Source organism: Uranotaenia lowii, chromosome 3 (genome assembly GCF_029784155.1).
Source record: "Uranotaenia lowii strain MFRU-FL chromosome 3, ASM2978415v1, whole genome shotgun sequence".
Taxonomy (NCBI): Eukaryota; Metazoa; Arthropoda; class Insecta; order Diptera; family Culicidae; genus Uranotaenia; species Uranotaenia lowii.
This window is the reverse complement of record NC_073693.1, coordinates 88842142-88856376: the sequence shown is the minus strand read 5'-3', so window position 1 is coordinate 88856376 and position 14235 is coordinate 88842142. Positions and strand designations below refer to the sequence as shown.

Genomic DNA, 14235 nt, shown 5'->3' with positions numbered 1-14235 from the left:
ACTGTTTGGGCTACTTGATTTTGCTCGCACGCACTGTTCGTCACCGGCGCGACGATTTCGTCCGCGCTGAACCATCCCATTGTAAAGTGCTAGTTGAGTTTTTGTACTTTTTAAGGGAATATTTTTTGACACTTGCACTTTTAACTAGTTTTACTTTTCCGAACGTCGCGTGTCACCAAGTAATAAAAACCGGGCAGGATCGCCATGAACTATTTCCCATTCTCTGGCCCTGTGATATCTGTTAATTGAATAAAAATACGTGTGCTGTCGTTCGTGTGTCACTTAAGACTAATCTATTTGCTACTTTCTTTACAGTGCTGCGTGCGGTGACCGACCGAACATAGTACAGTCCGAAAGTGCGGAGTCAGCGTCTTGCGCTGAGCCCTCACATTGGACTTTGTTCGATATACAGTTTGTTTATGCTTTGCATGCATAAACGAACTGTAATATTGATAAATACAATGTTGCGGGTCCACCACAGTTCAATAACTAGGAACCACAAATTTTAATAAATTTTGGAAGGTGTAGCAAGGCACACCGGGTCAGCTAGTTATTTATAAAAAATAAATCATTTTCGAGTTTTTTTTTTAACCATTTTGAACTACATTGAAAATCTACACTTCTTAAATGGCAAAATATTTATAAGATAGAAATGTGAAAGTTAGTTAAAAAAAAGTTTTTTTCACACGACACATATGTAAATGTCTGGCGGTTGCTAATAAGATCTCCAATATGACACAATTTTCAACTTAACTTTTGACAGGAACATCAACAAACAAAGACTGAACAACATTCTTTCAAAAGAGTGCAAGTTAAATCAAAGTGCTGAAAAAAATAAACGCATAGTACAACAAATTAAACCACTAATTAACATTTATTTTCTTCCACAAATTTGTAACGGATAACTAAAATGGCTCCCCGTTAGGTCTTATCACTAGCTCATGTATCTGTACTCGGGGCGGTGTGCTCAACACATATCGAACCGAATCAGCAATATCCTCTGCCAGCAGAGTAGGAAAATGGATTGCATCCGCAAAATCTCCAACCATATCCGTCATCACGATTCCGGGACTGATGCACTAAAAATGAATAGAATTTGTTTTACAACCGTGTTGATTGCATCACCACTTGCACTTACAGTAACTTTCACTCTCGAGCTCTCATTGCGCATCTCGATCCGCATCGAATCGGTTAGGGCTCTAACGGCAAACTTGCTTGGGCTGTAGATTGATTGCCTCGGAATGTCGTACACTTGATGCCCCGATAGGCTTCCGATGTTTATAATATGCCCATCTACAGATCGTTTCTTCATCGATTGATATGCTTCCCGGCTACATAAGGCCAACCCTATCACGTTTGTATCAAAGATATCGCGAAGGTCTTTTGAGTTTCCAACTCCTAGAACCGTCCCATCTCTGCTGACCCCAGCGTTGTTCACCAGCACATCAATTCCGCCAAACTTCTCGCAAATGAATCCAAATGCGCTCAAAATATCTTCCTCTTTAGATACATCACATTTGACTGCATGCAACCGGGAAGCAATTTCTACACTCGCCAGGTCACCTTTCAGAGCCTCAACCAACTCAACACGTCTAGCGAGACCAACGGTCAGGAGACCTGCCCGAACCAGTTCCTTGGCAATGGCCGCTCCGATGCCAGCGCTTGCCCCGGTCACTACTGCTACTTTTCCGACCCACCGGTCCATGTTGGCGATTGCAGTGAAAAGGAAAATGAAACTGTTCACGCGCGCCAAGGTTGAACGATTTTTATAACAAGTGCCTCTCCGCCGATAATTTTCCTCACCGAGCACTACATACTTATACTTATGTTGGTTGGTTGTTGACCACAAAAAAAAAGCTTCACGACAACAGACCCCGATATGGGTTAGTGTTACAATGGATGCAGGAAGTTCCTTCGACGAAATGTTATTATTTAACACCTTACGCTTAAGTTTGGAGTTTTTTTGGCTTTATCAAGATTCGGAATCTAACGGGAACGATCGAAGTTAATACACATGGAGAATTCGAATGCACATAACTAGGTGGCCAACTAGTTTTCATTTTCGAATTTCCGGTTTTCTAGATTTTCCAGATTTGTCAGGATTTTTTACCAAAAACTAAATAGGTATTTATTCAAAATTTGAACGTGAAAGTATGAAGAGACTTTTTCAATCTTGAAATTCAAAGGTTTTTTAGGTGATGTTTGATGGGATCTCTCCAGAAAATATAGTTGGTATTTGCAGGTTTAAATTTAAATGCATGGGGGCAAGAAAATAATTCTATTTATTCTAATTTTAACTTTATCCTGCGAAACCACTTAAAAAATTGTTGCCTTCTTTTTAGTTTTTCAAACCAACTTCGCTTTTTATTTATGAAGAAAATTCCTGTTTATGAATTTATGAATTTCATTGGATAAAATATGTTTTTAAAAATGATGCCAACCAGAACGTTTGACATTGGACCACGGCAAAGGAGCTGGAAGAAAACCGAGACCGGAGAACAACAAGACGGAGGGAAAGGTGAAGCGGATGATTAAAGCAAACCCCGACATCTCAAGCCGTGATTTAGCTAAAAAGATAGGCATCATCGTTGCCAGATTGTAAACCACTCAAATCCGTAGGTTCGACAAAAAAACGAAAAATGAACTGATTTTGGCAAAATGAAACTTGATAACCTTTTTTTTTATCGTCAGGTAGAATTACGTTTATCCGCAGAATCCCTTTAATTTAATTTTGATAATCCGTAGAAAGTCCGTAGGAAATGCTGAGAACCAGTAGATTTCGAGCATCGATCCGTAGGTCCGTAGAAGTGCATCAAATCCGTAGACATACGGAGAAATCCGTAGATCTGGCTAAAAAGATCGGCATGTCGCAGAGCTACGTCCAGAATGCAAAGAAGAGAGCTGGGCTACATACATACAAGGAACAAAACTTCCCAAACCGCGATGAGCGACAACAATCAACGGCTAAAACTCGGGCACGGAAGCTCTACGAGAAGATACTGACAACATATGGCTGCTGTGTGATGGACGACGAAACGTATATTAAAGCCGATTTTAAGCAAATTCCGGGGTTGGAGTTTTTCACCGGCAAAAGCAAGTTCGATGTGGACGACAAACATAAGAAGGTGTGCCTCGGTGTGCCTCAAGGAAGTCATTTAGGACCACTAATTTTGCCGACGACCTGAAACTCTTTCACACCATAAACAGCCAAGAGGACACCAATTTCCTGCAGTAGCAGTTCAATGTGTTTGCTCAGTGGTGTGACATGAATTGCCTGCCCCTGAATCGCAGTAAATGCTCGGTCGTATCATTCTCACGTAAGCGACACCCCCTTATTGCGGAGTACGTTCTCGGAGACGGAATCATTTCTCGGGTGGACCACTTCAACGATTTGGGCGTTATTCTCGATCAACGCCTGGACTTTCATCCAGAAACCTTGGATTCTTATTTCGCATGGCCTAAGACTTCAAAGACGTGTATTGCCTGAAAAGTCTTTACTGCTGTATAGTTCGTTCCATCCTCGAGTATGCTTCAGCTGTTTGGTGCCCTTTCTACCAGAATGGGGCTGAACGAATCGAGGCTATCCAGCGTCGCTTCTCGCGGTATGCCATCTGAACTGGCAAGACCCGTTCCGTTTACCAAGCTATGAGAATCGCTGCCGCCTTATAGACCTATATACGCTTCAAGCCCGCAGAAACGCTACGCGCGCTCTAGTTGTTGCTGATCTCTTAACGTCCAGAGTTGACTGTCCCGTTTTGCTGGAGGCCATTCCTCTCAGCGTGCGCCCCCGAGGATTGAGAAACCAGCTTTTGCAGCTCTATGTTCCTATTCGTCTCAACAACTATGGAGCGAACAGCGCATTTATCGGCATATTGAAAACGTTCAATCGCTTTTCTGAGCATTTCGACTTCGATGTTTCGAAGAACGTGTTCCGGAGAAATTTTTTAACTGTTTCAAGAGCTGTATAAACCTGTGTTAATTTTATGTTAATTTTTATCTTGTATTGTAATTACTATTAAGTTATCATTAGGATCTACATATGATCCGTTGATTTTACTCTAATAAACAACAAGAAGAAAATGTCGAAGTTCGCCTCCAAATATCTCGTTTGGCAGGCCATTTGGCCATCAGGCAGTAGCGGGGAACCGCTTACGAGCTTTAATGTTAAGATAATATCGTTTAATTGTAGTACTTGATGTTAGATCTTATTGTTACTTTTATTTTCCTGATCCACCATATTTAATGTATTATGTAAAACCCCTTAAACTAGTTTTAAATATCCTGACAAACTATTGTATCGTTCATGTATTGTATTTGCTACATTCATCGATGGGTTTTTATGCCTTGTGCTATTCCCATCCCATCCATTTAGAGTTGTCGTTCGATGAATTAAAAATAAATAAATAAATCTGCTCTTACGGATTGAAAAGTGAGCCTTTCGTGACAGAAGGCACAGTAAATGGGGAGATCTACAAATCTGAGTGAATTCTTTGTCCCGCACCAATTAACTGTATTGACGGTCGAACCATCCATAATTAACTGTATCGAAAAACGTAGTGCCTCCTCTATTGGGTACTACTTCTTCAATACAGTTAATTGGTGCGGGACAAAGAATTTAGTATGTGATCAAGCTTCTATTTCAAATGCTCTTCGCTCTTTTCACCACCTTAGAATTTTCTTCTGATCTTCTATCCATCTTTCATTTCAACTCTTTAACCCTCACCGATAAAGCCGCAAATTAATTTCATAAAATAAATTCACGGTGATATCTCTTCTTAAATAATAAAACTATTGCTTTAAGTTTCATTTCATTATTTCTCGTTTTTAGGGAATTTGGCCCATTTGCATCGGCGGTAGAAGATTTTATGGTTTGAAACACCCGGATGATAAGGGAAGTATTTTATTTTATTCATATTTCCTAAGAATTTTTCATTAATAGCTTTGAAAAATGATGAGTTCCGGCTTGTAAAAAACAGAAAACCAATCGATTTGGGAACGAAACTTGGGAAGATAAGTGTCCAGTGATCGTTCCAACATGAATTCTGATTCATGTTGATTCTGAACACATCAATTTGTAATAAATTAATAATTGCTTCAATGTTTTTGGCTCAATTTGTTTTTGATTGAAATTCGAAATCCCTTTTCGACTTGATAAAAATCTCTAATCTGAATTCTGAATCAATTAATGTATCACAAAGTCTAAGGATAATCTTAAATGATTGCGTCTAGAACATTATATTCATACTCTGATTTGTCTACGACGTTACATTATGGAGTAGCTGATACCAATGGTCCGAAAATCAATCAAAACAAACACTCAGGATGCGTTTCCTGTTGGAAACATTTCGATTGTATAATGGGATAGCGCCTCTCGCTACTGCTTCGCCTGGCTGGTATGCAATCTCGATCAGCGCTCCTATCAGCTATGCAAACCGAGTCGCATCATTCAGAATCATCGGTTCAGCAAACATCGCATATCGGAGATGAGTGAGATACAAACTGATCCATTCTGAATGTAGCTCACTCAGTATCTGCCTGAATTATATGAAATTCAAAATTATTTTTTGCAGGACGAGAAAAATCAAACAGTTGTGCGGGACACCATAAATTCTCAGTAGTTTTAACGTGACGTACGACATTTTAATAAGAGAACTTGTAAAAATTGAAAAACACGGCGAAAGTGAACATCTTTCCCTCACAAACACAACTGCAATTTGATTTTGATCATACTGATGTTAAAAAACGTTATAACAACAAATAAATTTATTAATTTGCTTTATATCAAATCAAACAAAATACGCTAATGATCGGCTTCATGTATCATTCACTCACTGCCTGATCCATTCACTCCTGATCGAAGACCAACAAGATTCGCCATATGCATTGCGCATTGGTGATATTCCAATTTGATGATGGTGCTACACTGTTTTGACAGCAAACATCGTGCGAGGTGATCTGTATTTTAGCGATGAATTGAACGATCGATGATCGGGTAGGTCCAGTAGCAATCAATAACGAAACCCGACCGCTGTACGTTCAGGTGCGAAGTGCAATCAGAAACATTCATTGAAAATGAGTGATATTCAGAACACTGGCTGATACATCAAAAGAATGTAATAACTATTAGGTATCATTTGCGACTCAAGTTATGTGCACGTTTTTGATGTGATATCGCAACACTTTTTTTTGCTGTGTAAACATTATAAGAAAATTTGCATGACATCAAATCGCAATAATCTCGTGTTTGCCCTTAAATCCTTCGAAAATCATACTGTTGGGACTTCTACCTTTCAAAATGCAAGGTCTTAGAAACCACCCAACACAGATTATTGAAACTTTTTAATATGAGTTTTGAAATAAGGAGCTAGCATGTTTGAAGTTTTCGAAAAATTCTATCGATTGGATTTGATCCACAGGCTACGCGAATAAGTAAAGTTTAAAAAGTCCTATTTTCTTAGTATTACTGTATCTTAGGTCACACATTTGCCTACAGAATATTCTAAAAATAATTTCATTTGACATTTTCTTTTGGGGGTTCTCGTTGATGTTGTTCGGTGATGTTTAGAAGAAAAGATTTGCTTAATTTTTACGTTTCGGTTTACTGTTTATTTCAACCATCTTCAGAAACTATTTTATAATATAAAATGAGGAGAAAAAAATTGTTTTGTAATAACTATAGCCTAATTAATATAACGGCTATAGTAATAACAAAAAATTTTTTTTCTCCTCATTTTATATTATAAAATTTTTCTGAAAATGGTTGAAATAAACAGTAAACCGAAACGTAAAAATTAAGCAAATCTTTTCTTCTTAACATCACCGGACAACATCAACAAGAACCCCCAAAAGATAAAACTAGCGGTGATCTAAACGGTAACGGTCGTAAATAAATAAATAATTTCATTTGAATCGTTTGGGTCATTTCGGAGGAGTAGTACTACGAGCACCGTTACAAGAGAATTTTATATAATAGGTATTTAAAACCGGGTTTTTTTAAACTCAATATATTTTTTACCCAAAAGTTCCAAAACACCGAAAACAAAACCCTCAAAATTCCTATTTGATCTTAGAACGTGTCACCCACTGGACGAACAATAACTTCATGGACTTGCACCCGCGGGGGAGTATCGAGGGCATATTTGATCGCATCGACCACATCGCTTGGCTGCAGTGATGGAAGGTTTTCAACGCCAGGCACATCCCGGTATATACCCGGGCTCGTTAATCCGGGGCTAATGCACTGAAAAAAAAAATCAGTTGAGATCATTCGAATCAGAAGAAAAAAAAATGTCAAAATTCGAAACATACAGTAACTTTCGTTCCCGTTTTATCATTTCTCAGCTCAATCCGCATTGCTTCGGTAAGTCCGATGACGGCGAACTTGCTCGGGCTATAGATCGACATCATTGGGGCATCGTAAATCTGATGCCCCGCAATGCTGCCCATTTGAATAATATGTCCATCAACAGATCGACTTTTCATGGACAAGTACGCCTCTCTGCTGCAAAGGATCATCCCGATCACGTTGGTATCGTAGATGTCGTTAACGTCCTGCGTGTTTCCAATCTGTAGATTGGTTTTAATACTCGTTACTGCCGCACAATTTACTAGCACATCAACGCCACCAAACTTGCTTTTAACATAGGCAAACGCGGTCAGAATTTCCTCCTCCTTCCTAACATCGCACTTGACGGCGTGTAGGCGGTCTGCGGCACCTGTCGGCAACTCGTTGCGCAACGCTTCAATGAGATGGACACGCCGCGCCATACCGACCACAATCATGCCGGAACGGGCCAATTCCTTAGCTGTGGCGGCACCGATTCCAGAACTAGCTCCAGTCACCACGGCTATCTTTCCAACCCAACGATCCATGATTTAGTAGTTTTCGCTTGCAGCAGATGTTCTAGTTTGATCCACTGTTGTGGAATACGATATCGACTTGCAAGTCTTATTGATTTTATAGGTTTAGCACAAAGATGAGTTTGCTACCGGTTACATTTTGAATGTAAGAACAAGTTCGTGGTTTGTTTTCCCGCGCGAGAAACAAGCTTTTAAATCACAATTGATTTATTAGATTGTTCGGTTCGAGGAGTTGTACATGAACAAAGAAGCACAAATAAAATTTTTATTACTTTTCTTCTTGGAATTTTAAACCTAGGAGAATAGTTCATACCAAACAGTGATTTTTTTGTATGTTAAATTGGTTTGTTAAATAATAAACCATATAATTTAACTTTCCTATGTTCTTCAAGTATATGTGTGTATGTATGATAATCCACCATGGGTGCAAGGATTCGCCGCAGTTTGATCAAAGTATGTGGTAACATGCATTCTTTCAATACCGTAATCCGGGGTAAGATTGATCCCTTTTTTCAATATTTTTCGATTATTTTTTCTGTTAAGGGGAATGTAGCTTGTTTTATATTTTTAAAACCAGTACTGGATTTCTATGAACGTAAAACATGGATGCAGAAATTTATTAGACTACTTAAAATTTGATTTAAAAATCGTTTTCGTCTCTGTTCAGAATTTGAGGGTTTGGGGTGACATTGATCAGTCTCTGACGGTTATAACGAGTTTTTTTTATCACAAAGGATACAAAACACCTCCATGATATTTTGATGTGCTACTTTATCAATTTACCCTTGATGTTTGACATTTTATTTAAAAAAATTTATAATCGAAAAAGTAACTATGATGCCTCCATTTAGGGGCACAAAAATTATAATAATTGCTGAATAGTTCGAGCTTCAAAATACAAATGAAATTTTACCTTCACACATTCCCGTAGGCCCTCCCACTTTTTCCATTTTCATTTTTTTTTTTTCAAAGTTAACGATTTGATAGGGTTCCTATCCATTTCTCCAATACGGGCTTACTCTTGGAAAATGTCTTTATTTTTTTAAATTAAAAAAAAAATTATCATTAAATGACTATAAAAATAACACTATAACTGTTCATATACAAAGGAAAAAAGTTGTTCTTTCACATTAAACAACCCGTTTGCTTCTAATTGCTTTTTAGTATCATCAGGAGACCTGTTTGTTTGCGAGCCTAGAAAAAATAGATATTTTAAGATTTTGAAATTAGATTTTTACTAGCAGAAAAAAAATTCAAATACAAACCAAATTTAGCCTATTTGATACACATTTAATAGGCTATCAAACGTAGAAAACAGTTTTCAAAAATTCAAACTATAGACTGAGTTATTGATGATAATGTGGAAAAGTTTATTGTTGGTCAAATTTACCCCGGTGATCAACATTACCCCGTTTTACGGCAATACAATTTGATCGACTCATCTCCAGTGCACAAAACATTAGGGGTCCTTATGTGTAGGATGTCAGCGTGAATGATGACGAGTTCATCATATTGTTTTTGCGTGAGCGCTTATGAGCTTTATGTTTGAGCACGTTTAGATAATTTTGAGGGCCTAAAAATGCATGTGTAAAAATTCGTTGCGTTTCTTGGATCTCAAACTTTTCAGATATCAGCGAAAAATTGAGAAAGATTGGTACACTAAAACAAGAAAAGTGAAGATATTCGGATTATTTTTTACAATGTATTTATTTTCGACGTATTTCGATCACCGTTTGATTATATTTTAGGATTTTTTGTTGATATTGTTCGTTGAAATAAATGACTATATGCTTTGTTCTTTTACGTTTGGATTGACTATTACTTTTCAATCATCTTCAGATCTACAATAAAAAACTAATATCTATTCCTCTATCTATCCGCATGGGGCCACAGAAATAGACTCAACTCAGTCTATTACTGTGGCCCCATGCGGATGGATAGAGGAATAGAAATTAGTTATTTTATTGTAGATCTGAAGATGATTGAAAAGCAATAGTAAATCGGAACGTAAAAGAACAAAGCATATAGTCATTTATTTCACCGAACAAAATCAACAAAAAATCCTAAAAATGTCTATATATGTATGTATGTATGTATGTATGGTTCCCAAATCGGTAGCAAGGTCCAGGTCCAACATCAACAAGAACCCCCAAAAGATAAAACTAGCGGTGATCTAAACGGTAACGGTCGTAAATAAATAAATAATTTCATTTGAATCGTTTGGGTCATTTCGGAGGAGTAGTACTACGAGCACCGTTACAAGAGAATTTTATATAATAGGTATTTAAAACCGGGTTTTTTTAAACTCAATATATTTTTTACCCAAAAGTTCCAAAACACCGAAAACAAAACCCTCAAAATTCCTATTTGATCTTAGAACGTGTCACCCACTGGACGAACAATAACTTCATGGACTTGCACCCGCGGGGGAGTATCGAGGGCATATTTGATCGCATCGACCACATCGCTTGGCTGCAGTGATGGAAGGTTTTCAACGCCAGGCACATCCCGGTATATACCCGGGCTCGTTAATCCGGGGCTAATGCACTGAAAAAAAAAATCAGTTGAGATCATTCGAATCAGAAGAAAAAAAAATGTCAAAATTCGAAACATACAGTAACTTTCGTTCCCGTTTTATCATTTCTCAGCTCAATCCGCATTGCTTCGGTAAGTCCGATGACGGCGAACTTGCTCGGGCTATAGATCGACATCATTGGGGCATCGTAAATCTGATGCCCCGCAATGCTGCCCATTTGAATAATATGTCCATCAACAGATCGACTTTTCATGGACAAGTACGCCTCTCTGCTGCAAAGGATCATCCCGATCACGTTGGTATCGTAGATGTCGTTAACGTCCTGCGTGTTTCCAATCTGTAGATTGGTTTTAATACTCGTTACTGCCGCACAATTTACTAGCACATCAACGCCACCAAACTTGCTTTTAACATAGGCAAACGCGGTCAGAATTTCCTCCTCCTTCCTAACATCGCACTTGACGGCGTGTAGGCGGTCTGCGGCACCTGTCGGCAACTCGTTGCGCAACGCTTCAATGAGATGGACACGCCGCGCCATACCGACCACAATCATGCCGGAACGGGCCAATTCCTTAGCTGTGGCGGCACCGATTCCAGAACTAGCTCCAGTCACCACGGCTATCTTTCCAACCCAACGATCCATGATTTAGTAGTTTTCGCTTGCAGCAGATGTTCTAGTTTGATCCACTGTTGTGGAATACGATATCGACTTGCAAGTCTTATTGATTTTATAGGTTTAGCACAAAGATGAGTTTGCTACCGGTTACATTTTGAATGTAAGAACAAGTTCGTGGTTTGTTTTCCCGCGCGAGAAACAAGCTTTTAAATCACAATTGATTTATTAGATTGTTCGGTTCGAGGAGTTGTACATGAACAAAGAAGCACAAATAAAATTTTTATTACTTTTCTTCTTGGAATTTTAAACCTAGGAGAATAGTTCATACCAAACAGTGATTTTTTTGTATGTTAAATTGGTTTGTTAAATAATAAACCATATAATTTAACTTTCCTATGTTCTTCAAGTATATGTGTGTATGTATGATAATCCACCATGGGTGCAAGGATTCGCCGCAGTTTGATCAAAGTATGTGGTAACATGCATTCTTTCAATACCGTAATCCGGGGTAAGATTGATCCCTTTTTTCAATATTTTTCGATTATTTTTTCTGTTAAGGGGAATGTAGCTTGTTTTATATTTTTAAAACCAGTACTGGATTTCTATGAACGTAAAACATGGATGCAGAAATTTATTAGACTACTTAAAATTTGATTTAAAAATCGTTTTCGTCTCTGTTCAGAATTTGAGGGTTTGGGGTGACATTGATCAGTCTCTGACGGTTATAACGAGTTTTTTTTATCACAAAGGATACAAAACACCTCCATGATATTTTGATGTGCTACTTTATCAATTTACCCTTGATGTTTGACATTTTATTTAAAAAAATTTATAATCGAAAAAGTAACTATGATGCCTCCATTTAGGGGCACAAAAATTATAATAATTGCTGAATAGTTCGAGCTTCAAAATACAAATGAAATTTTACCTTCACACATTCCCGTAGGCCCTCCCACTTTTTCCATTTTCATTTTTTTTTTTCAAAGTTAACGATTTGATCGGGTTCCTATCCATTTCTCCAATACGGGCTTACTCTTGGAAAATGTCTTTATTTTTTTAAATTAAAAAAAAATTATCATTAAATGACTATAAAAATAACACTATAACTGTTCATATACAAAGGAAAAAAGTTGTTCTTTCACATTAAACAACCCGTTTGCTTCTAATTGCTTTTTAGTATCATCAGGAGACCTGTTTGTTTGCGAGCCTAGAAAAAATAGATATTTTAAGATTTTGAAATTAGATTTTTACTAGCAGAAAAAAAATTCAAATACAAACCAAATTTAGCCTATTTGATACACATTTAATAGGCTATCAAACGTAGAAAACAGTTTTCAAAAATTCAAACTATAGACTGAGTTATTGATGATAATGTGGAAAAGTTTATTGTTGGTCAAATTTACCCCGGTGATCAACATTACCCCGTTTTACGGCAATACAATTTGATCGACTCATCTCCAGTGCATAAAACATTAGGGGTCCTTATGTGTAGGATGTCAGCGTGAATGATGACGAGTTCATCATATTGTTTTTGCGTGAGCGCTTATGAGCTTTATGTTTGAGCACGTTTAGATAATTTTGAGGGCCTAAAAATGCATGTGTAAAAATTCGTTGCGTTTCTTGGATCTCAAACTTTTCAGATATCAGCGAAAAATTGAGAAAGATTGGTACACTAAAACAAGAAAAGTGAAGATATTCGGATTATTTTTTACAATGTATTTATTTTCGACGTATTTCGATCACCGTTTGATTATATTTTAGGATTTTTTGTTGATATTGTTCGTTGAAATAAATGACTATATGCTTTGTTCTTTTACGTTTGGATTGACTATTACTTTTCAATCATCTTCAGATCTACAATAAAAAACTAATATCTATTCCTCTATCTATCCGCATGGGGCCACAGAAATAGACTCAACTCAGTCTATTACTGTGGCCCCATGCGGATGGATAGAGGAATAGAAATTAGTTATTTTATTGTAGATCTGAAGATGATTGAAAAGCAATAGTAAATCGGAACGTAAAAGAACAAAGCATATAGTCATTTATTTCACCGAACAAAATCAACAAAAAATCCTAAAAATGTCTATATATGTATGTATGTATGTATGTATGGTTCCCAAATCGGTAGCAAGGTCCAGCTAATGTCTGTGGGGCTTGGCTTTTGAATTGCTTCTCAGGCTTCCACGGCCGACAGTTCGTCGAGAGAAGGCATTCAACCTTCAGAGACCTATAATGGTTGGCAATCCACTCCGCTTGCAATAGTCTCTTCAGATTTACCCCAGATGCATTCCCTCTAAAATATATAATTATTTATACAATGAAATACATCTTAACTGCCGGCAACTTATGGAATTCGAACCCAAGTTTTTTTTTGCGATACCGGGAATTGAACCCAGTACGCCTGGGTTACCAGACTCGCGCCAGCCAGGAGATTAACATGAGCTGAACTTATTGTGTAATGTGAACGAATTTCTGATGTAAGTGTAACATCTTATATATAAAAATGGAGGCGTTTTCTTTGTGATAACATCACGTATGAATGGTCGGTCGGAATGAAGTGAAATTTGGTATCCGAGGGTTTTTCGGGTCAGAGATGGTTTGTATAATAGTTTCAAGAATCTCACTTTTTATGAAAGGGGGGTCCCCATACAAAGTTATCTCTTCTTCACATCTTATATATATAAAAATGGAGGCGTTTTCTTTGTGATAACATCACGTATGAATGGTCGACCGGAATGAAGTGAAATTTGGTATCCGAGGGTTTTTTGGGTCAGAGATGGTTTGTATAATACTTTCAAGAATCTCACTTTTTATGAAAGGGGGGTCCCCATACAAAATTATCTCTTCATCTTCTTCTTATATATAAAAATGGAGGCGTTTTCTTTGTGATAACATCACGTATGAATGGTCGGACGGAATGAAGTGAAATTTGGTATCCGAGGGTTTTTTGGGTCAGAGATGGTTTGTATAATACTTTCAAGAATCTCACTTTTTATGAAAGGGGGGTTCCCATACAAAATTATCTCTTCACATCTTATATATAAAAATGGAGGCGTTTTCTTTGTGATAACATCACGTATGAATGGTCGGTCGGAATGAAGTGAAATTTGGTATCCGAGGGTTTTTTGGGTCAGAGATGGTTTGTATAATAGTTTCAAGGATCTCACTTTTGATGATAGGGGGTCTCAATACAAATTAAACTTTATTTGTTACGATTTCC

At 37.5% G+C, this 14235-nt stretch overlaps 3 protein-coding genes across 3 annotated transcripts; all 3 read right to left on the bottom strand.

The window, feature by feature from the left end:
• Positions 1-265: 265 nt before the first annotated feature.
• LOC129756357 (farnesol dehydrogenase-like) lies at positions 266-1724 on the bottom strand. The gene is made up of 2 exons (XM_055753214.1): positions 1139-1724; positions 266-1079 (listed from the first exon to the last, which is right to left on the bottom strand). Exons 1-2 carry the CDS (start codon positions 1703-1705, stop codon positions 906-908), a joined length of 741 nt encoding a protein of 246 aa, XP_055609189.1. The 5' UTR covers positions 1706-1724; the 3' UTR covers positions 266-905.
• A 5199-nt stretch (positions 1725-6923) lies between these two features.
• On the bottom strand, positions 6924-7874 carry LOC129756360 (farnesol dehydrogenase-like). Its single transcript, XM_055753217.1, has 2 exons — positions 7309-7874; positions 6924-7240 (listed from the first exon to the last, which is right to left on the bottom strand). Exons 1-2 carry the CDS (start codon positions 7870-7872, stop codon positions 7067-7069), a joined length of 738 nt encoding a protein of 245 aa, XP_055609192.1. The 5' UTR covers positions 7873-7874; the 3' UTR covers positions 6924-7066.
• Positions 7875-10107: 2233 nt separating this feature from the next.
• LOC129756359 (farnesol dehydrogenase-like) lies at positions 10108-11041 on the bottom strand. The gene is made up of 2 exons (XM_055753216.1): positions 10476-11041; positions 10108-10407 (listed from the first exon to the last, which is right to left on the bottom strand). Exons 1-2 carry the CDS (start codon positions 11037-11039, stop codon positions 10234-10236), a joined length of 738 nt encoding a protein of 245 aa, XP_055609191.1. The 5' UTR covers positions 11040-11041; the 3' UTR covers positions 10108-10233.
• Between the last annotated feature and the right edge of the window lie 3194 nt (positions 11042-14235).